Source organism: Alligator mississippiensis, chromosome 2, assembly GCF_030867095.1.
Source record: "Alligator mississippiensis isolate rAllMis1 chromosome 2, rAllMis1, whole genome shotgun sequence".
NCBI classification, from domain to species: Eukaryota; Metazoa; Chordata; order Crocodylia; family Alligatoridae; genus Alligator; species Alligator mississippiensis.
Window position 1 is genome coordinate 61,164,217 of NC_081825.1, and position 23,625 is coordinate 61,187,841.

General features: G+C 43.2%; 2 protein-coding genes across 2 annotated transcripts in view; one reads left to right on the forward strand and one right to left on the reverse strand.

Moving 5' to 3' along the window:
• Positions 1 to 1,307: 1,307 nt before the first annotated feature.
• Positions 1,308 to 23,625, reverse strand: part of AASDH (aminoadipate-semialdehyde dehydrogenase) — a 116,890-nt gene continuing 94,572 nt past the window's right edge. The window contains exon 17 of the mRNA XM_059721768.1: positions 1,308 to 2,597. Coding sequence (XP_059577751.1) covers positions 2,533 to 2,597 — 65 coding nt within the window. The 3' untranslated portion in view covers positions 1,308 to 2,532. The remainder of the gene's footprint in view (positions 2,598 to 23,625) is intronic.
• The window catches only part of CRACD (capping protein inhibiting regulator of actin dynamics), a 77,183-nt gene continuing 55,840 nt past the window's right edge, over positions 2,283 to 23,625 (forward strand). Inside the window, exon 1 of the mRNA XM_014594994.3 lies at positions 2,283 to 2,365. The gene's annotated coding sequence lies outside the window, so the exon portion shown is untranslated. The remainder of the gene's footprint in view (positions 2,366 to 23,625) is intronic.

A 23,625-nucleotide genomic window follows, 5' to 3' on the forward strand; every position in this document is an offset into this window, starting at 1 on the left:
AGAAAGATCTTGGGGTTATGGTGCTCAACATAAGTCAGCAGTGTAAAATTGTCACAAGAAAAGCAAATTTAATTGACAGTGGCATTAATAGAAGCATTGTGTGCAAGGCCTGGCTTGCTCTGTTTGACACTGATAAGGTATAGGCTGGATTACTGTGTCCAATATTGGGCATTGCATTTTAACATGGCTGTAACAGGAACTGAAGGGCATCCAGAGGCAAGCTGTGATGAAGGGGCTGGAATGAGAGCCACGAGGAAAAATTGGAGAAGAGGTGATTGAGGGGATGTGCTATTTCAGATTTGAAATTGAAAGGTTGCAATGAAGAGGAAGGAGAAAATTTGTTCTCTCTTGCCACCAAGGGCAGGACATAAGATAATGAGGGTTTTTTTTATATATAGGTTTTTACATTTAGATCAAACCTCAGAGAAAAACTACTTAACTATAAGAGTAATAGGCCAATGGTACAAAGTGCTTGCCTGAGTTGTGGAGTTAGTATCTGGATTTGGACTAGATGTTTCTTGAGGGTCCCTTCCAGCCGTTTTTCTATAACTTACTATGTCTCAGTTGCATACCTGCAAAGCTAGAAGAATGACCCCCCATTAAAACTTCTTTGAAATCCTTGAAGGAAATTCCCTAATAAAGCAGAATGTTGTTATTTATTATATATTTGTTTGACTCTAGTATTTTAGCTCAGATTCTTTACCCCATCTGTGATCTGCTTGGCATAATTGTGTGGTCTAACAAGGAGCCTGTTACAGTCCCTAATTCTTTGTTTAGCTCTGTGCTCAGCTCCTGGACTCAGTGGTTGCCCCAGGAGCCATGTGCCAGTTGGGTTCAGTGTGTTCCAGCCAATTTTGTCCTGTTCATAACCTGCAGGACACCAAGAAGTGTGATGTAGGTATGTCCGTGCTGAATCTACAACGGCTGGGGATTCCCTTACGCTGGGGTTCTCCAGCTGAAGAGATGAAGGTAGATGCATCAAAGTGAAATGGAAAATCTTTCCCTATAATGATAAAATTATTATTGCACTGCACAGTAATGTCCATGTTCACTAGTCAAGTGATCCTGTGTATACCTTGCACGCACCTTGCAACAAAATTGACACCTTCACTGAGCAGCAGTTCCCTAGAGGTGAGTGTATGCAGCATGCATCAGGATTTGGGATGGCTCATAAAAATATTTGTCACCAGCGAAACATGATATTCTTTTGTGACTGAAATATTAGAAAAGCTGCAGTGTAACAAATGAGCTCATTTCAAACCATCTCAATGCAAACTGAAATAAGAGGAAAAGAAATGAAACCAGAATCGGTTTGAAATTTTATAAATTGTTCCTTCATTTTTCCTCAGCACAAATAAATTCACTTCTTTGTGTTCACATTTAGCAGTGAGCCTTAATTATTTTTACATAGGCTGTGAAAAAAATATTTAAGTCCACCCTTACACTTTTTTTCTTCTGTGTTATCTATGTGCAAAGTGGTACATCTCTTTTACTTGGCTGTTTCCTTTCTTGTATTTGCCCCGTGTGTATAGTCTTTTCATTGTATTTTTGGTCTATCTTCACACTGTAAATCCATGAGGGAGAAGTGCTGAGCCATAGCCTGCCCTTGGTTACTCAGTAAAGAGTAATTCAGCTGACTTCACTGATGTTACTTTGGATAGAAATTGATGGAACCAGAGCAGAAATCTAAATCATTGTCTTTGTTGTCTGCAAAGTGCTTTGCTCACCTATGATGTAATATAAATAATGAGTACTAAGTTATTCTCAGTTTCACCTATTCAAACCACTGTGTCTAGCACCTGCATTTGATTATGGTAATCAAAGCAGTGCTCTTTCTTTGGTGACAAGGACAAAACAAAGCACAGCACAAAACCTAAAGACAAATCCCCTTGTCTTAGTTTTGCTTTTGGGCCCCTATAAACCATCCAAACCTTTGACTGCAGTGGCACCTCACAGTGAATCCTTAAACCAGAGAGCAGATGGTTTCATGCTCTTAGTTTTCCTTTGTTAATGTTGCGCTTCAACTATAAGTTGCAGCCCTGCATTTATATTCCAAGCACAGGGTTTGCTTAGGCTGGTGGTTGCTCTTTGACCTCCTTCCTCCTTTGAATGTACTTAACCGTGTTGTGTGCTAGCAAGTCACACTGAGGTGCAGCATTGATGAGCCCCTGTGTGTGTTTGTCTTATGATCTGCAGACAAGAAAAAACCAGGCAAATTCCAGCCTTTCAAGAAGTTTTTTGGCAAAAGGAAAAAAAGAGACACAACGTCAGACTGTGAGGAAACCAAGTTGAAGCCAAGCCACTCCTTCGGGAATGTCTGCAACGGCACCCTCTCTTCAGATGAGGAAGCAAACAATGGCGTGAGGTAATAACTTATGTGTACTTTTCACCTGAGTGTATTTTAAATTGGAGACATAAGGGCTGCTGGACTGTGACACATGCTGTTCCTTTTCAACGAAACACAGAATTTCAATGCAAAGAAAGATAGCAAGTCGTATGCTGCCTACTGGAGTTTCTTTCTTGTATCGTGCTTTACCACTGTAGGATCTGAGCGTTTAACTCGTTATGCACAGAGTGATGACCGGTTCCACACGGAGCTGTATAAGAAAAGGAAGTCCAGGGTTAAACAAAACAGATTCAATTCTATTTTCATGGATTACTAAAACTCAAGAAGAGCAGATATCACATTCCCAACACAGCTGGCACCGTTTTTTTGTTACTAATCTCAGCAGAGCAAGTCTAAACTGACTGGCAGTGGAGACTATGCTGCAGCCTCTCTCCTCAAGCTAGTACTTCCAGATCAGGATTGAAGCATACTGGTAGGAAGGGATATGTGTGCTCAGTTGATAGAGCTGCCATTTTGGTATCTCATGAGCTATATATTCAATGAGGAGAAACGAGCGATTTATTAAATCTAAAATCCAAGGACAGGGTGTCAGAAGACAATATTTTATATCCTTTGAATTGAGAATGGGGCCAAAAGATGGGCAGTTTCTGTTATGATGTGTTTTGTAAATGAAATCCTAGCCCCAAACCAAAAAGTGTCACCTTTAGTTTTTTAGTATATGTCCCCTTGTCTAAAAATGTTTCTCTGATGATGCCAGCATCAAAACAAGGACCTCGATAAGGTCTTGATGAAAACTAAGAAACAAACTAACCAACCTTAGGCTATATATGGGAGGGACTGGTGCTGTTACAGAAGAAGTTTCAGCTTTTGTAGGTGCAATGGAAAAATGGGTGCAAGGGAAGCAGCAGCCGGATTGATGGGAAGGAGAGAAACTAAGAGCATTACCAAAGACATGCCACATTAATGCAGGATGCAGCAGAGGCAGAGGTCTGAGGAGAAATAATAGCAGGGTCTATTTCTAAAGCAGAGCCTTATGAATCTGTGCTGACACCTGGTCAAAGCCGACCATTCTGGGATGCCATTTTCTCATACTATCTGTTTTCATGACAGGGACTGTAAATGTCCTACTGGAAAAGGACACAACAAATCCTTCTTCCAAAACGTCCCTCCCCCATGCAGGGAACCACAACCCTGCCTTGACATCTTCAACACCACAAATTTATGGCTGTGAAAAGCAGAAGCCCTTAAAAATTAGGGTCCTTGGAAGTTGCTGGATCCTGAAATAGTCTATACATTCTTAGCTTGGTTTTCTCTCATGTTTGTTAAGATACAGTATTGGATGGAGTGAGCTTCAGCCCACATAATGTGTAAATATGTTTGTGTGTGTGAGCATGAGTACACATGCACACGCACAGTTAATTTATAACATGCAAATCTACTCTGCCTTCTAAGATACAGTTCTCCTACTGTGAACCCACATGCTGCTGCTTGTTTTTACAGCTTTGGAAAAGCACTCATCTGCACTCACTCATGCACATCCCCTTCCCCTCCCCCACCAAGCAATGGGCCTGATATTACATTTTTGAATTTCCCCATACTTACCAGTAAGGGGGACACAGGCTACAGACAGACATTATACATAAACTGGTTTAAGTGATCAGAAACTGGTTTAAACCTATAACAGAACAGAGATTCAGTGCACATAAACCAGTTTGAAAATGGCTGAAACCAGTTTGAGATAAACCTGGTTGTGAATGTAGCATCAGACTTAACTGATTTGGGTCAAAATAGTTTATGCAATGTCTGTCCCAGACCCTTTGCCGATTTAAGCCAAACCAGACACCCCCAGCATCCCAGCATGCTCTCTGGGCTGGGCAGGGATCTCTGCTCCACAGCAGGGCTGGCCCCTCCGCTCTGCTCCCTGCCTGTCTGCAGCTCCAGTAGAGACTTGCAGGCACAGCAGGGTCTGTTGGCTTCCCTGTGCCCCCCTCTCCCCACACTGGCTGCTTAAGCAGAGGTCCCTTCCTCCTGTCTTCCACAGCACGGACTGTAGCCAGCATGTGGTATGCTAGCTAATGCTTTGTAAGGCAGATAGGACAGTGTCCACTTAGGGCTTTTTGGAGGTAATCAACAGCTCAGATGGTAATGTCCCTGCATTCCTTCCTTTGGAAAAAAGCTGTTTAAGAAGAGCTTGTAATGAGTGAGGCTTTGTTTTCTGATGGGATGTTAAATGCTGATAACAGAGCTGATAAATGCTCTGTTATTAAGGGGGTAGGAATCCCTTCCTAATTATAGCATCCTGCCAGGGCTTGGCCACGCCTCCCTCAGCTCAGCCCTGGGGAAGGGAGGGCTGCTCTTGCGCCCCCTGGTTTCTAGCCTGAGCCACTGCAAGCATGTGCCTGCATTTCTGGGATGTCTGTCTGGTTACAAAGTTGATTTAGCCTAGCCAGCTTAGACTAACCTGCAAAGATTGAATCAATTCATGCTCAGGCTTTTTGAATGTCTGTCCTTAGCCTAAGAACGTAGGATTAGACCTAGGAGAAAGAAGTGTAACTGTGAAGCCCTCCCCTTTTATATCCTAGTCACTGTAATGAAACTGTGAATGTCAGACCCTGATTGCCTGTCTAATCATGGGCAATTTCTTTTCTTAATAAAAACAACAAAATTAATGACAAACTGTTGCTGGTACCAAGCCAGGTTGCACAGTTAAAATCGCACGTATCCAGTAAATGGTAAAGGGCCTGGTTCTGAGCTCATTCGTAGCAGTTTTGCTACCCATAGGAGTTGCTTCGGATTTACACCAGTGGAAAGGCAGGCAGAATCGAACCTAAATTTTTAGCAGCCAGCTTCATTGTGCAAAGGTAGGGTTTGCCAATTATACAAGTTTCTTGATATAGTAGTCACAGCTCATGTTGTAAGATGAAACATTCAGCAGAATTGAGTTATGTTGCCTTTGGGACCTTAACTTTTGGCATCTGCTGACCTTTTCTGATTGCAAAACTGAAACATTAACATTTATATTTTTGTATATCTGTATTTACTAAATCAACCTTTGAAACTGTAATAAATACAACAGGGAAAATAACATTACATAATGTGTGTAGTGATGTACTAGTAAATAAATTGGCAAATCTTGCATTATTTATCCAGTAATATATCAAAGCCAGTAGAAATGGCCAAATACATTTAAATAATCATGAATAGTTTTATATAATAGTATCTGTCTCTCTTCTCTGGTTCAGATGCCCAAAAGTCTACAAAGTTCAAATAATTTGACTAATGCTCATTATTGCTATTACTGTTGTGTTTCTTCAGTTTTCTTTGAACAAAATCCCGTTTTAAATTCTCCCTGGTACATACATGGAAGTTTTTATCCACACTAACATGTGCTGTACTAATTTTCCATACAAGTATTCCATAATCTGTATTACCTTGAAAAGACCCATTTGTGATTGGGCAGCTTCTTATTAACTATATGTTAATATTGTTTAAAATCCCAACCTTGTAACAGTATATTATTAGCATTGTCCCCTGTCATTGTGAGAAATGTAAGCATTTTATCCCTTTACCCAGTGAGGTTTAAATGCCTTCCATCTGGTCTTTTGTTGAGAAGCAGAATCTGAAACAATCTGGCATGTCCACATTGCCTTTCTTAAGGTACAAACTGCAACCCCTGTTTATTAACATACATCTTTAATTGCTGCATGTAAGGGACACGGATGCTGAATGTGTTGATTACTTGCAAAAGTAAAGTTTGTCACACTTTGCACATGAGGTTCTGGAAATCCATTACAGAAGCTCTCTGTGGTAGGGAGGTAACTTGACACTTTGAACCTTTCCTACACTTTTATTGAGAGTTAATACTGAGAGTATTGCTGTGCAAATATCATAAAAAAGGATATGATCTCCCCTTATGGAGAGCTCATCACTCTGCTGTGTTCTTTGATGGACTGAGGCAACCACCCAACAAATTGACAATAAAGACTCCCTGTTACAGGGGTGGGCAGCTGTTTGGGCCCACCGGCCACACAAGGAGCTTTGCTGAGACGTTGCAGCTCTTCCCCCCCCACACACACACTCCACAACTCACCAAAATACCCTATGTGGGATGGGGCTGCAGGACAGGTGGGCAAGGCCAGGATCACGGGTGGGGGCACAGGGTGATGACAGCATGGGGCTGGGGCCAGGACAGAGCTGTGATCTTCTGCCTGCGTGATGGGTGCCGGTTCTCAGGCAGGGGTGTGCAGGGAGTGGCTCTGTAACAGCTCTGTGCTGTCACTGCCCTAAGATCCAAGATCCATGGCCAGATGGGCAGGAAGCTCCAGCCAGGGCCAGGGCCAGGGCTAAGGCAAAGCCACGATCTGCTCCCTGCACACCCTGGCCCATGGAACCCACATCCATTGCAGGGGCAGGCGGGCAGTGGATCATGGCCTGGTCCCTGGCCTCACCCCAAGATACCAGGGCCCCCAGTCCCACCTACCCATCTTACTCCCAAATGAGGCTCCCTAGCCACCTGGCTGTGCACCCTACCCAAGCAGGTTCTGCACCTGCCAGTGAGTGTGGAGCAAACGTGTCAAGCTGCTTGGAAGTGGGGTCCTGCTGCTGCACCACCCTAGGTCTGCTGCATGCCTGGGGGCAGCAGGACTGGCTACATGTGCCACATCCCGGGCTGCTCCGTATGCCTGGGCTAGGTGGGACCTAGTGACCCACCGCAGGCCACACAAAATCTCTTGGTGGACTAGATCTGGCCCATGGGCCATATTTTGCCCACCCCTGCCCTCTCCAGATGCTGCAAGTAGAGCTTTTAAAAATAAACTGTGTACTTTACTGCACAGGAGTTGGAAGCTCCTGAAGGATCTCTTACTACAGGTTCAAATGTGACAAGCTTGATTCTTCAAGGTAAAGGCTCATAGCCAATGATTTTCCATCCTTCAAAGATAACCTTCTGCCTCCCAACTCCCTCCTTTATCTCAACAGCAAGCTCTGGACAATCCCTGCAAATATTCTCAAGACCATTTGTAAAACTGTTCTCACTAGAAGGAAGGATCTAAGTGGGGCCCCGGTTGTCTCTCCTGGGAGTGAAGCAAGCTTACTATTTCCAGCTCTGTGAACAACTGTGGCTTATGTTTGTTGAACATTCATAAGGTTGCCCTGAGGTTTGCAGGAGCTTGCAAAGACATCAACCTCACACTCCAAAGGAGTTGTAAAACTAGTTCACAGAGAGTCGTTTCTCTGATTTTTAGCCTCTAGTTTTTGGTCATGGAACATTCATGAGCAGATTGAGTTTTGTGAATGCATTAGTTACCTGATTATTTTTTATTTTTGGTTGAATAGTTGTGTGAATACTTGATATTCACTGTTGCAACTGATCAGATAACTCTCACAGGGTTGTTTCATTTCCCTAGCTTGAGGCCTATTGGGTTTCCAACACTTGATTTTTGTAAATGTTCACAAATGAGAATTTAAAAATTCTGTATCATTGGCGCCAGAAAATCTCAATTATATGAATATCCATGTTTCCTCCACTCCACACAAAGGGTATGTACAGACATTTGGAGAGGTTAGGGGGAAGTTAGATCAAGTTAAAAATGGCTACCCAATCTAAGGTAAATTAGGATGTGGGGGCTAGCTGGGGGCTTGGGGGGATTGTAAGGCAAGTGAGGCTGGGGGTGGGGAGGAGGCTTAGGGATTCAGGGGACAAGCAGGGTCCATGGGGAATTGGTGGGGTATCCATGGTGGGGGGGTTGGGGGGCCTTGGAGGGATTAGCAGTGGCAGGATTGGCTCTCCAATCCTCCCAATCCTCCCTACCTTCCCCCTGATGCTGCCAAACTTCCCCCAGTCCCACAAACTTCTTCAGGGCTGGTTTTACTGGTGTTCTCCAGTCCTAGGAGCCTGATAGTCAACTGGGAAGGAGGGGCAGGTGGATTGGGGAGCTCTCTTCCCCTCTTGGGACCAGGGGCTACTTTTAGTCCCCTGACACTCCCCCACACTCAAACAATGCCCTTCCTAGGGAACCACCTCCCACGTTCCACCTGCCCCTCTCTCCACCCTGACTTACTTTCTTTACTCCTGGCATCAGTGAAGACCAGCCCTCAGAGTGGATTGTAGGATGTTGGGTTTGGTGGCCTTGCAGGGTAGAGGGACCAGGGGGCTAAATATAGCTGGGGGGGCAGTGTGGAGGGGGTAGAAAAATCCTAGCCCCAGGTACAAAAGAGGTAGATTGTATTGCTCAACTGGACCAGAACGTTATTGTTGACCAAGGTGCTTGTTTTATACACAGATTTAAAATGATAGTATAAGCTAAGCCACTTTTCTTTACATGGAGTAGTTATATCTGTCAGAATAGGGCACTCCTGAATCTCTTTTGAGTAGCCTGCCTCCTTCCACACAGTGAAAATCTCAATGAAGGAAAGCTCAAGAAAGAAGGGAGAGGTGAGGATAAAGGACAGGGAAAGAGAGGCCACCTCATTAATATCTTAGCAGAACCCCTTCTTGAATTCTTGGTTCTCTTTAATATTTATTAAAAATACCTTTTATATTAGGAGGGCCACTGGGCTTTGTCAGTAGCTTTTTACTCAGGGATGCATGGGGTTTACCCACAAAGGGTTGCCAGCTGAAAGGAAGCTAGGAGTTTAGAACATAAGAACTGCTATTTACTGGGTCAGACCATAGGCCTGTCTTGCCCAGTACACTGTGTCCCACAGTGGGAGGTAGTTGGATGCTGAAAGAGTAAGTGAACAAGGTTCTCTCCCCTGTCTTTCTCCCACTTTCAGCCTCCGAGATTCAGAGGCTGAATCCCACACTCAATAAATAGCTACTGATGCCCCTTTCCTTCAAGAATGTGTCTAATCCTTTTTTGAATCTGGCTGAACTGTCAGCTTCCGCAACACCTTGTAGCAATGAGTTTCATGCTTTAATTACACTCATTAAGTGTAATTAAGTAAGAAGCTCAAGTTCAAGAGCAGAATCTTTTATTTGTATGAGAATTTCTTTGTGTTTCTTACTATTGTTCAAAGGAATAAATAATTATAATTTTATTTTCAAGACCTAATTACCTTTAAATCTTTTTTTTTTCTGAAGATGTTTATATAACATCTCTGTTCAAGAAGCAAAACAATGTACTGCATTTTTTTAGCTTTCATGGCATTTGATGTGCACATTCATCAAACTGCCACCTAGATGTGCTTCATGTGAATTCAGACCTTCACCGGGGGAGTTCTTTAAAATAATTGTTTCCTTTTTCTTGTGACTCTTAATTTATCTTGGAATTCATGTAAATATTTTATGCACAAGTATCCATTAGATAGACTGTGGGCTGTCTTCTGGAAAAATGGATATCTATGAGCAGAATGTTTGGGGCTGTGTCCAACCTTGTGTAGGTGAATACAAGGAAGGGAGGACACAGTGACCCTCCCTGCTTGTGATTTTTCTGTAAGAGGCAGTCACAGATGTAGTCCTTGGACTCTTCTGCAAGGGTCATTATTTATTGCAGGAGATATTCTTGTGACTTGATATTGTCACAACCCAAAGTTGTGATTTTTGTTTTGTGTGTGCTTTGGCACTGCTAAATTATTTTCCCGCCAAATTTGTAGCTTTCTTTGCAGCGTGCATTTCTTTTTGCATCGTTGCAAAGAGTTCCCGCCATTTGTATTAGAATTCGAGCCACATTATTGGCTAGTTCTAAAATATGCACACGTGGCGGCTAGTGATTGGCTTGCTAGCCGTATAAAAGGCTTGAGTGGTTTCTGCCCAAGTTGGAGGACTCCACGAACACCAGGAGGAGGAGACTTCACGCTGTGTGAAGATCTCTAAGCGCTGTGGAGTCTATCGGACCCAGCGCATTTCAAGCAGGCAACAGAGGTCTGACCAGCCTCTAGCCTCTCCCCGTCACCGATTGATTCCTAGACGTATCCCTCCCTGCGCACAAAAGAGACAGACCCACGGAGCTTCAACAACTCCGTGGGAGAAAACCAAGCTTGTTGTAGTCCTCAAACAAGGATTTAATCGGAGCTGTGCCTGGAAAACTGTCCAGCCTACACCGCGACCATCTTCGGTGTAAGTAAACAATCTTGAATCAACCACTAAGCGTCCATGACTAATTCTAGCTCGCCGCTGGTTTTCTCCGACCCCGCGTGCCCGGGCTGCTGGCCACAGCCCGCGTGCACAAAAGGGCCCCGGATCGCTCCCAGCCCGCACAGATATCTGGTGCTACATAATTATTTTCAAGTATTGCAGAGGTATTTCTTAATTTCAGGTACTTTAAATTATTTCTTCAAGTAGCTAATAATGAAATACCCATAGCTGTATGTTATTGTGTAATTAAGTATGCAGAACAACTCTTTTCTCAGATGCCTTTTCTTCTGTTTCCTTACATAGAGCATGATGTTAGTAATATGAATTTCTCCACCCCCTGGCTCAGTATGGCATTCCTGAAGCTCACATGCCTGTTCATGTAGAACATACCAGATGTCTCCATGTGTGGTTTACAGAAATCACTGGTTTTCTGTGCTTGCATGGTTTGGGAGAACTATGACACACTGTTAAACAGGACCTGTACTTCACACCATGGTATATGCAGGAAGTTGAAGTTGTAGGATAAATGTATCCTGTTGATTTTTTTTTAAAGCATGAAAATGATTCACCTTTTTATAATGGTAACAAGTGGTGCACTAACTACTGTACTCAATATAAATACCTTCAGCGGGTATGAAATTGCATCAACAGGTACAGAGCAGAAAGGTTAGGCTCTATTCCATGATCTTAGCCTGTATATGATTGTTCCCTGCTGCGTATCTTGACTTGTAAAATTAAACTGATTAATCTGATTGAATGAAGAAAGCAGTTTAGAAATTTACAAGTACTTTTGTACCCTGCTACTCTCCTCCATACACCATATGTTTAGTAAGTCAGATATTGGTTGAGATAAGATACATTCACTAATCTCCTGCCTCTCCATTTTAGTTTGTGACTATTTGATTCTCTATTTAGCATTTTATGTGTATGAGAACAACTAATCTGTGTGAGACATGGCCTTGGTTACAAACTGCTGATCAATAGCATTCATTCTTTTTGTCATAGAAACTGGCCTAAAATGTGGATGTAATTATATTTTCCTCATTTCTACAGTGATTCTTTTATCATTACCCACGTAATTACCTAACATTAACCTTAAAAGATTACACGGTGCTTAACCAAGTAAGTCAAGAAATAATAGAAAACCCTCCTTTGCACAGACACTATTCCCTTCTTAGCAGCTGCTTTGGTGATGCATTCATGATGTGGCTTATATTTCCATGGACTGTAAAGGAATGCAGTGCAGCTCATTTGTCCCAGTTAAGGGAAATCTTGCTCCTTTCCCTTCAAATATATATAGGAAGCACTTGGAGACTGCTGTTTGTGTATGAGTACAGCTAAAGCAAGTGAAAAAGATGGCTTTCTCTTTTTCTTGTTAGTTCTTTATCCATTTCCCTTTTCCATTTCTTGTTAGTGCCATATAGTGCTTCCTAAAGACATTATTGACTATATAATTATATGGTAGAAATGGGCGTAGCTTGGAACCTAAAATCTAATTTCATCCTGCCCCCAATTTAAGATGGTTAAGAATACCATGTTAGGCACTATAGAATAATCCACCAACCTCAGTAGGGCTTTGGGGACACACGGATCTGTCGGTGCAGACTGTTTTGCAGAATTAGTGTCTAGGGGTGCCGTTTTGCACTTTGATAAATAGATGCAACTTCCATTGAGGGCAACATAAGAAGCACCTGTTCAACTGAGTGCAGAATTGAGCCCTAAGTTTACATTATTAAAGCAATTGCTTCAAATAACCTATTAAAACATTCTCCTCCTGCTGGTTTAGCTTGTAAAGATGATGTTTATGGGTCTCTTAGTGCAATGAAATAGCATGCTACCTAAGCACAGTTCTGACAGGCAGTCAGTGCAGCCTGGGTAATATTCCCCATCTGGTCATAATTTAGAACTAAAGCTCATATCCCAGCAAACCATAAACTGATGAAAAAGTGGCCTCTAAACATACCAGTTTACATTTCTATCCCTTTCAATATTCATATATTTCCAAGATGACTAGAAGAATGAATTTTGTATGTATTTCATCTTTGGCCACCTTGGGCATTTGTTGGAATCAGCCTTCTCACAAAGCATTAAATAAAGGGAAACTCTTTCCAGTGGACCTGTAACTCTTCTAATGTATCTTACAGTGAGGCAGTATACAGATTATGTTGAAGGTCACGATATAATTAAGTAGTTAAAAAAATAGGAGCCTTTTCCAAATCTGTTCTTGTTTTCATGTGTTTTGTGATTTTTTCCGTGTTAAAAAAAAATGAAATATACAAAAAAGCTGCTGCTTCTCTCTCCTAATCACTACTGATGTTTATCAACCATTTCTAAAAACAGTAGGGCCTCTGGCAGATGTGCAAGTGAAGGTGTGTTGGAATCTGATCTGGGATCCCCACACTCCTGCTTCCTGTCATACCACATGAGCATGGCAGGTGTGATTGTGGGATCTAGCATCAGATCCCATCATGCTTTATTGCTGATGGGGGAACCTGGGATCATGATCCTGTGGCTGGGAGCCTCATCAGCTGATTTGGGCTCCCAGTTCTGGGAGCACATGGTGCACTCTCATGGCTGGGAGTCCCAAGAGCTGACAGGACTCCCAGCCACAGGGGCACACCCCGCGGCTGGGAGCCTCAGCCTGGCTGCATGTTCAAATAATGATGTGATATAATTTTGTGGCTGGTTCCTGACACATTTTTGTGTAATAGCTCTGTGACTTATTCCTTGTTTTATCACGCCATTAATTGTATTAACATGTGGCCAGATAGCAACTAAAATTATAATTAATTGGTTGATCACATCTTAAATGTAATGGGTGCTAGAAGCCTAGAAGTCATTAAACTCATAAGACAGATTGCTTGGGGAGGGGAAATAGAACAGCCTCCAGAAGCACAGAAGAGTAGAACATTTCTCTTTTCTTTTGTAGTTTCTTGCTTCTATTTCTGAACTCCTCAATACAGGAGTGGAAGTACATTTATGAAACAGCAAAGTGGTATAATTAGCAGTGTGAGCCTCCTGCTTTATCAGAATGCATTGAACTGGAATTATGCATGAACTGAGGCCATGGTATTTCCTGTGGGTAAAACTTTTAATTTTTAAGGACAAAACATTTTTCTTCCACAACATAAAATTGACAGTAAGAAAGAAGCAGGGAAGGAAAGGGCCTGGGCAGGACCAGTTGCATCCTGCAGATCAACGGCTGGCTGCGCAGGTGGTGTCACCAGCAGGGATTTGGCTTCTTCGACCATGGAATGTTTTTCCACAGAAAAGGATTGCTGGAAAGAGATGTGATCCACCTGACAGAGAGGGAAGAGCATCTTTGCAGATAGGCTCACTAACCTAGTAAAGAGGGCTTTAAATTAAATTTGCCAGGGGATGGACACCAAAGCCCCGAGGTAAGTGGGGAAGTGGGAGACCTGGAGGAAGAGCAACAGGAGGGGGCTAAAGGGAAGGTGCTTTCATACTTCCTGAGAAATCAGGGCAATCGACTACTTACCTCAGGTGCCTGTACACAAATGCACAGAGCCTGGGAAACGAGCAGAAAGAATTGGGAGTCCTTGCACAGTTATAAAACTATAACGTGATTGGAATAACAGAGAGTTGGTGGGAGCTCGCATGACTGAGGCACTGTCGCAGATGGGTACAAACTTTTCAGGAAGGACGGGCAAGGAAGAGGAGGAGGTGGTGTTGCACTTTATGTAAAAGAGCCATATGATTGCTCAGAGCTCCAGTATGAAACTGGAGATAGGCCTATTAAAAGTCTCTGGGTTAGGGTCAGAGGAGACAGGAACAAGGGTGATGGTGTGGTCGGGGTCTGCTATAGACCACCAGACCAGGAGGAAGTGGTGGATGAGGCTTTCTTCAAACAGCTAGTGGAAGTTTTGTGATGACAAGCCATGGTTCTCATGGGAGACTTCAGTCACCCTGACATCTGCTGAGAGGGCAGCAGAGCAGTGTGCAGGCAATCCAGGAAGTTTTTGGAGTGTGCTTGGGACAACTACCTGGTGCAAGTGCTGGAGCAGCCAACTAGGGGCGATGCTCTTCTTGACATGCTGCTCACAAACAGGGAAGAATTGGTGGAGAATTCTTTGATTTCATAGATTCACAGACGTTAGGGCTGGAAGGGACCTCGGAAGATCATTGAGTCCAGCCCCCTGTCCCAGGGGCAGGAAGTCAGCTGGGGTCACAGAATCCCAGCAAATAAACGTCCACATGACTCTTAAAGGAGTCCAGAGTAGGTGCTTGCACTACCTCTGGCGGCAGTCTGTTCCAGGCCTTGGGGGCTTGGACTATAAAGAAGTTCTTCCTTATGTCCAGCCTGAAACGGTCTTGGAGAAGTTTGTGACTGCTTGACTTTGTCATCCCATGAGGTGCTCTGGTGAACAGGCGTTCCCCCAGATCCTGATGTACACCCCTCATATACTTATAGGCAGCCACCAGGTTCCCCCTGAGCCTGCATTTTTCCAGGCTAAAAAGTCCCGTACTTCTCAGCCTCTCATCATTTCCTTCCCTCTGATCATGCGTGTGGCTCTCCTCTGGATTCTCTCAAGCTTCTCCACATCCTTTTTAAATTGTGGAGGCCAGAATTGGATACAGTACTCCAGCTGCGGCCTCACCAAGGCCGAGTACAGCGGGAGGATGATATCCTAGGATTTGCTAGAGAAGCATCTATGGATCCAAGCCAGAGTTTTGCTTGCTTTGCTAGCTGCAACATCACATTGGTGGCTCATACTCATCTTGTGGTCAATCATGACCCCCAAGTCCCTTTTGGCTGTGGTGCTAGCAAGCATAGCACTGCTGAGCCTATAAGCATGCTGCGGGTTTTTCTTCCCCAGGTGGAGTACATTGCATTTTTCGGAATTGAAGGCCATCAGGTTTTCATCTGCCCATTTTCTGAGCCTGTCAAGGTCAGCCTGGATCACCATTCAGTCCTCGGTTGTGGACACTTTACCCCAGAGTTTGGTGTCGTTGGCGAATTTGGCCAGTCCGCTTGTGATACCAATGTCCACATCATTAATGAAGACGTTGAAAAGGATAGGCCCAAGGACGGAGCCTTGGGGGACCCCACTGGTCACAGCACATGACAATGATTGACTTCCATCAGCTACCACTCTCTGGGTCCGACTTCGAAGCCAATTCCCCAGTCAGTGGACTGTGATGTAGCCAAGGTCACAATTGGCCAGTTTTTCTATAAGATGATTATGGGATACCAGATCAAAAGCTTTTTTAAAGTTGAGATATATGATGTCAATGTCTTCTCCCTTGCCCAAGTGATATGTCACCTGGTCATAGAAGGAGATGAGATTGGTTAGGCAAGACTTACCTGAAACAAACCTGTGCTGGCTATACCTCAAGAAGTTGTCTTCAGCCAGTTTGTCCCTCAAGAAGTTCAGCCAGAATGTAGTAGTGGGTGGCAACTTGGGCAGCAGTGACCACGAGATGATAGAGCTTAGTATCCTGAGGAAAGGAAAGATGGAGAGCAGCAGAGTAAGGACTCTGGACTTCAGAAAAGCAGACCTCAACTTACTGGGCAGGATCTCCTGGGAAGCCAGTCTGAGGGGGAGAGGCGTTCAGGAGAGCGGCTGTACTTTAAAGAAGCCTTACTGAGAGTGCAGGAACAAACCAACCTGATGTGCAGGAAAACTACCAAGTATGGCAGAAGACCAACTTGGCTTAGCAGGGAACTCTTCAGTAAACTAAATCACAAAAAGGAAGCTTATAAGAAGTGGAAACTTCAACAAATAACTAAGGAAGAATATAAGAGCATTGCTCTGGCATACAGGGATGAAGTCAAGGAGGCCAAAGTGCAACTGGAGTTGCAACTAGCAAGGGACAAAAAAGGTAACAAGTAGGGTTTCTACAAATATGTCAGCAATGAGAGGAAGGTACGAGAAAGTATGGAGTGTAGAAACTGTTACTAAATGGGGGAGGCAACCTTGTGACCAAGGATACAGAAAGAAGGCTGAAGTGTTCAATTCCTTCTTCGCCTCAGTCTTCACAGGCAAGGTCAGCTCCCAGACCACTGCAGCAGGCAGCACAGCTTGGGGAGGATGTGAGCAACCCTCAGTGGTGAAAGAACCAATTAGGGACTACTTAGAAGAGCTGGGTGTGTACAAGTTTATGGGGCTGGATGGGGTGCACCCAAGGGTGCTGAGGGAGTTGGCTGATGTGATTGCAGAGCCATTGGCCATCATCTTTGAAAATTCATGTTGATCAGGAATGGTCCTGGATGACTGGAAAAGGGCAAACAGTTCCCTATTTAAGAAAGGGAAGAAGGAGTATCCAGAGAACTACAGACCTTGTAGGCAAGCTAAGGAAGTATGGGCTAGATGAATGGACTGTAGGGTGGATAGAAAATTGGCTGGAGCATCGGGCTCAGAAAGTAATAATCAATGGCTCAACATCTAGTTGGCACCCGGTATTGAGTGGAGTGTCCCAGGGGTTAGTCCTGGGTCTGGTTTGTTCAATGTCTTCATCAGTGACCTGGAAGATGGCATAGAGTGCCCCCTCAGCAAGTTTGCAGATGACACCAAACTGTGGGGAATAGTAGATAGGCTGAAGGGTAGGTCTAGGTTTCAGAGAGACCTAGACAAATTGGAGGATTGGGCCAAAAGGAAGCTCATGAGGTTAATCAAGGATAAGTGTAAAGTCCTGCACTTAGGACAGAACAATCCCATGCACCAGTACAGGTTGGGGACTGACTGGCTGGGCAGCAGCTCTGCAGAAAAGGACCTGGCGGTTGCAAAGGACAATAAGCTGAATATGAGCCAGCAGTGTGCCCTCATTGCTAAGAAGGCTAACAGCATAGCGGGCTGCATGGTAGGTATTTTGCCAGTAGGTCAAGGGAAGTGATTATTCCCCTCTGTTTAGCACTGGTGAAGCTGCATCTGGAGACCTGTTGTCAGTTTTGGGCCCTCTGCTACAGAAAGGATGTGGACAAACTGGAGAGAGTCAAGAAGAGTGAAACAAAAATGGTGAGGGGGCTAGGAGACATGACTTATGAGGAAAGACTGAGGGAAGTGGGCTTATTTAGTCTAGAGAAGAGGAGACAGGGGGGATTTAACAGCAGCCTTCAACTACCTGAAGGGGGTTCAAAAGAGGATGAAGTTAGACTGTTCTCCATGGTGGCAGATGACAGAACAAGAAGCACCAGTCTCAAGTTGCAGAAAGGGAAGTTCAGGTTAGATATTTGGAAGAATTTTCTTACTAGGGCTACGGACAGACACTCAAAACCCTGAGCCTAAATTGATTCAATCTTTTCAGGTTAGTCTAACATGGCTAGACTAAATCAGTTTGTAACCCAGACAGACATCCCTGAAATGCAGGGACATGCCCGCAGTGGCTCAGGCTAGAAGCTGGGGGGTGCTAGAGCAGTCCTTCCTTTGCTTCCACAGGGCAGAGCTGAAGGGAATATGGCCAGGCTGGGCAGACCGCTCTGATTATTCCCCCTGTCATGAGCTGCCCCACAGGGAATGTTTCTCACCCTTAACTCAGTGTTTATCAACTCATTATGAAAACAAAGCCTCTCTCAATTAATGGAGCTCTTCTTAAACAGCTTTTCCAAGAAAGGACATTAAGCTACCTGCTGATTAGATCCAAGAAGCCTGTCTGTCTCTGCCGTCTCCCACAGCACGGACCTTAGCCAGCATGTGGTCTGCTAGCTAATGTTGAGGTGTCTGCGTAAAGCAGAGGGGCAGGGGGAATAATCACTGCTTAGCAGGGGAAAGCCAGGCAGATGCTCTGTGCCTGTAAGTCTCTGCCAAACTCCAGCCAGGGAGCAGAGGGGAGAGGCCAGCCTTGCTGCGGACCAGAGAGCCCTGCCCTGCCCAGCCCAGCCCAGCCCAGCCCAGAGAGCATGCTGGGATGCTGGGGGTATCTGGTTTATCTTAAACCAGCAAGGGGTCTGGGACAGACATTGCATAAACCGGTTTGAGCTAAATCAGTTAAGTCTAATACTACATTCAGCCAGGTTTATCTCAAACCTATTTCAGCCATTTTCAAACCGGTTTATGTGCACTGAACATGTGTTCTGTTACAAGTTTAAACTAGTTTCTGATCACTTAAACTGGTTTATGTGTAATGTCTGTCCCTAGCCCATGAGGGTAGTAAAACACTGGAACAGGTTACCCAGAGAGGTGGTGGAAGCTGCATCCTTGGAAGTTTTAAAAACCCGGCTAGACAAAGCCTTGGCTGGGATGATCTAGTTGGGGATGGTTCTGCTTTGAGCAGGGGGTTGAACTAGATGACCTCCTGATATCCTTTCCAACCTTAACTTTCTTATGATTCTAGGAAAGCACATCACATAGTCTAAAGCAAAATGTAAACAAAGCAGATAATAAACATAGGTTTGCTCATCAGATCCACTAGGCCTTTGTAGTTTCTAGCCTAGTGTTTTCTGTGCCATTCCAGAACCAAATGTCTCTGTCTTCTGAGTTTTCTCCAAAACAGAATATTTTGTAAGTAAATTGATGCCCTTGTGCTCTTCTGCTGTGAGCTGCCTGTTTGGTGACACCCAGTTCCTTAGCCTGTGTTTCTGTAGTGGCCACCTCAATTGAAAACAGGTTTGAGACCTGCTTGGGCTCATCACATTTTGAAATTGGGCAACACAAAATCTTTTGGGTCTACAGGAAAATGTACTTAACTAATCGCATCCAATAGTTTTTATTGTGGCAACTCTTGAGTGTTACAAGCTATGAATATTTACATTTTCCCTAAACATGGGGACTGAAGAGCTAAACTTTAAGCGCATTAGAGCTTACAAAAAATGAGACAACAGCTCCATGCCTTCCCAGAGACAAAGCTCAAAACATGGTTTAACTGATATAGGTGCCTTCTGCAGTTCTTGTGCACTGGGTTAAAATTTGTTCTGCTGTGCATTGACAGAAATTCTGTAGAAAGGGAAACTTGCATAGCCCCTCGTGGCTCTGTTTCTAGCAAGTTCACAGTAGCCATGCTGGTTTTGAGGGAATAAAGGAGAGTTAGTGGCTGTTTATGTCTTGTGTTAACCCCTCTGCAAAGGAATAAACTTGGTTCTTTTTTCTGGTCCCTTTTGCAACACACCTACATTTCCAGTAATGGAAATTAGGCTCTCAAAGACAGCCAACTGGCTGCTACTACCATGCTCTCTCTGCAGAAAAGAGATTTTTCTAGGTACCCCAGATTTTGATGTCTGTAAATGTGAAACTAAATTTGTCTCACACAGGTTATAGAATTTGAATTTGGGATTCCTGAAATGAAAGTCTAGCTACATAAACTTTTGTGCTGTGCTTTTGCTATTTGTAGGGAATACAGTGAGACTGTATGGATGCTGAAGCCCCTGATCTGTGTCAAGTGAATTATTTTCTATTTAGTCATCAGATCTCTAATTGAACTAGCAGCATTGTTTCCCTAGATTTTTGTTTTCAAATGCAGCTGAAATGTAGCCAACAATTGCATAAATCTCATAAAAACATCTGCCTTCACATGCTTTCTACCACCCACAATGGCAGAAATCTTATGAGACCAGGTCATGAAACTTCTATACTGCTGTATCCACTTCTTGATGTTAGATCATGCTTGGAGTGTAACATCAAAATTCTAGTTTAAACCTCATCCAGATCTGAACACCACCAATGCAGTATACAAAACATGTTTCACTTAATTTTAACAACCTTTTATTCTGCTACCCTACCACTATATATTTTATTAAAATAAACTATAAGGTTTCAGATTAATCATTTTGTATAAATCATGTTCCTTAATGTAGAGTTCCTGTTCAAATATCTCATCAGTTTGGAGTTGTTAATACTGGGGGCACTGCTCTTTCTAGTGCTTGGATAGATGATTTTCATTTGTGGTACAGTTCTGAGATTGAAATCTTTCAGCCAGCAGCATCTGTCAGGGTGTCATTTTATTGTATTTGGTTATCCTTTGTGTAGCACTTGTTTATATTTTGGTACACCTCTGATAATCTACAGTTTAAAATAGCCAGGTAGTCATAACTAGAGGAGAAGATCTTGTTATCTCCAAAGAGGATCTCTGGCTAGGACAGAGAGTATTGCTCAGACCTCTCTGCAGGTCATCGCATCAAATGGCACTGACAATAATTATGTGATGTGAATCCTGAGCACAGACTACATCTGGGGTTTCTAGAGAAATCCAGAGCCTGATTAAAATTCACTTTTTGAAGGGAATAAACTTTTTTGGTACTGCATTCATTAAAGGATTCTGATGATATGCTCTCATCCTCAGACATTTCTATTCCAGAACCTGAAAGGAAGTAGACACCAGCCCTAGTGGAGGCAGCTTCCCTGCTTCTTTGTCCTATATCCAAATCAAATGGAAAGCAGCAAAAAAATGATAAGAAGCCTTTGCCTCTTGTTACCATGATTTCAACCAGGCTTATGCCATCTTCTAAGCGTTTTGAAGATTACAGTGAGAGTTGACAGGAATTGCTACTGGGGACCCTATAACCCAGCCCCACTCTTTTTGCAGGTTGATTTACTTTCAGCAAGTCTTGAACAAAATTACCACTAACCCTCTGGGTTGTAGAGAACATACAAAAATATTGTTTGATCCAGTTCAAGGTACTTCATACTTTTCTTCCAGGTCTTTTCAGGGCCCCTCTTATGAGAGGCTATTGCATGGGGAGAGGAATCTTTCCTCATACTTGGAGCAATAGATGTTTCTCTTTAACTCAGAGAGAAAGTTTAGTTTCAGTTCATTTGTCTTAAGTCCCCTAAAAAGCAGGAGGTTGGTGTTCCATTATGGACTGGAAAGACTTTAACATCTGTGTCTGCTAGTTCAAGAACATAGTGGGGATTCTGGCATCAGTAATCCTTCTCCTAGATGTTCCAGCCTAGGTTGCAGTTCTTGTATTTTCATACATTGAGTCATCCAGCAAACAGGAAGCACTGAAAGTTCCTAATGGGGTAGTCTCACTTGCAATAGAACGCACCATATTTGGTTTTGTCAGCAGCCATCAACATCTTTGCAAAATGTCTGGCCAGCAGGGCAGCACGTTTAGGGAAATAAAGCTATTTAGTTTATCCAAATTTCAACAACTGGTTGATGCAGGGAAATTCTTCTTGGCAAGGTGACAGACAGTATACATCACATTTTTCAGCTCTTTACTCCTTGGAATTCAAGATTAGAAAGGGCAAAACCTTTTTTTCAGCCTAGTCAAAAAAATATATATATACTGTATATCTATCTATATATATGCACATGCACGTGTGCGCATGCATGCACACACACTCGCAGTCACCCCACGTCAGTGAAAGCCTAGCTACTCAAAAACAGATCGTATGCTATGTCAGATTTCATAAGTGTAACAGAAAGGAATTATCTAAGGTTATAGGCCACGTGGCCTTGTACACATTTATGACTCAAGTTTGCTATACTTCATCTTCATTGGTTGCCAGAATAGGTGAAATTTCCCCTTCTACTCCCCACATACACTTTGCAGTCCCAAAAGCAAATGTCACATTGACATAACAGATTTAAATTTCAAAAGGAATCCTATTATTGCTAACTGGAAATCTAGATCAAGTCTGCAAGGGAGTCCCTTTTCTCCATCTCTTTATGCAAAGACACCAGTAATGGATGCTTCTGTCTTCGATGAGGAGCTCATCCAGATCATCACAAAGGTAAAGGACTATGGCCCTGGGCAGAGACCAGACTGCATATGTTGACTTGGAACGATTTGACTGAAGTGTGTTTCATTTTTCCCATACATCTAGGGCATGAGCAATCAGGTGATGACAGACAATACCACAACAGTGTTTTACATAATACTGCTGAACTTCTTAAACCTCTGAATGCTGATAGCTGCAACATGAAAGAAGCAGGGGGTGAAAAATTCTGGAAATGCTCTGTTTGCCCTCTTCCTCAGCATCCATACTAAGCCACCAAGTGAAGCAGGCCTATTTCATGGGCCATGACAGTGGGCCTACAAGGGGGCTACCCTCCCCAGTGGCTAGAGGGAGGTCACTAAGTGAATCAGAAATAATTTCTTGGGACAAAAATGACAAAACTGGAATGGGAGTAAAGGTTACAGGGTGCCAAAGGACACTGAGCAGGGAACCCTGACTGACCAAAGTCAACACTCATTGCTGTTCAAAGGCAACTAAGGAGCCATTGTGTGCCACCCAATGAAACTCTGCTTGGATGCTGGGCTAGAGAGACCTATGCTTTGACCCAGTATATAGCAATTCTGATATAAACAAATAGGGAAGAGTCAGCTCGACTTCTCAATGTCAATAAATTATCTTCCTGTCAAAAGGAAGATAATTTATCGGTCGTCAAGGGGTATATTGTAGCTCTCCATCTATCAACATTAAAACACAGACTTGCACTACATGCAAGCAGAACTTCATTAAACATTATTCATAATATAGACATTTAGAAACTCAGTATTATCCTTTATAACAAAGAGAAAGTAACAGCCTTGAAACTTTGGAGATCTGAAGAGAGAGGAATTATGTGGCAATGAGGTTTCTGGGAAGAGTGAGTGAAAATGAATTTAAAAACTATCTTTGAAAAGGTACATATTGGAAATAAAATTGGAACACAGTCCTCTATGTTGCTAGTGATCTTAAAAGATAACTAGTTTATGGATGCTTTACAAATGCTTTTTGTTTTGCTACAGCTCATCCATAATTCATTGAATCCAGTCAGGTTTCAAAGGAATGAGTCAGATGATGAGGTAATTATTTTCAATACAAACAGTCTCTGAAGTGTCACCATCAGTATTACAGACTGAAACATTTAGAAATTGCTGCCACAGCTGTCCCACACCGTATGGAGGCTGTACTCTATTTTGAAAGAGACTAACGCCTCTAACTATGGTCAGGACTTTAGGAATATGCCAGGGCCCTAGATTCAGCTATACAGCATCATTCTTGGTGGTAGCATGTTTTCTAATTGAGGAAAGTTTTGTGAAACATAGTCTGTAGAGACACCTTGTGAAGATTTTTCTGTACAGAGGCTGCTAAATCTTCAAAAACCATAATAATGGTAGTGGCAGTGAACAAAACAGTGACACTCCCTGTGTCAAGGCTTCTTTTTTTTCCTTGACAAAGACTGGAAAATGAAACCAGAAAAGGGTCTTGATAAAATGATCTGTCAAACTTGCATTCAGAAAGGTTTTTAGAAAAAAGGCTGTAAGTGAGCAAAAAAATATATCTCCTCTGTCCAGCTTGAGTGTTTGGGAATGCACCTT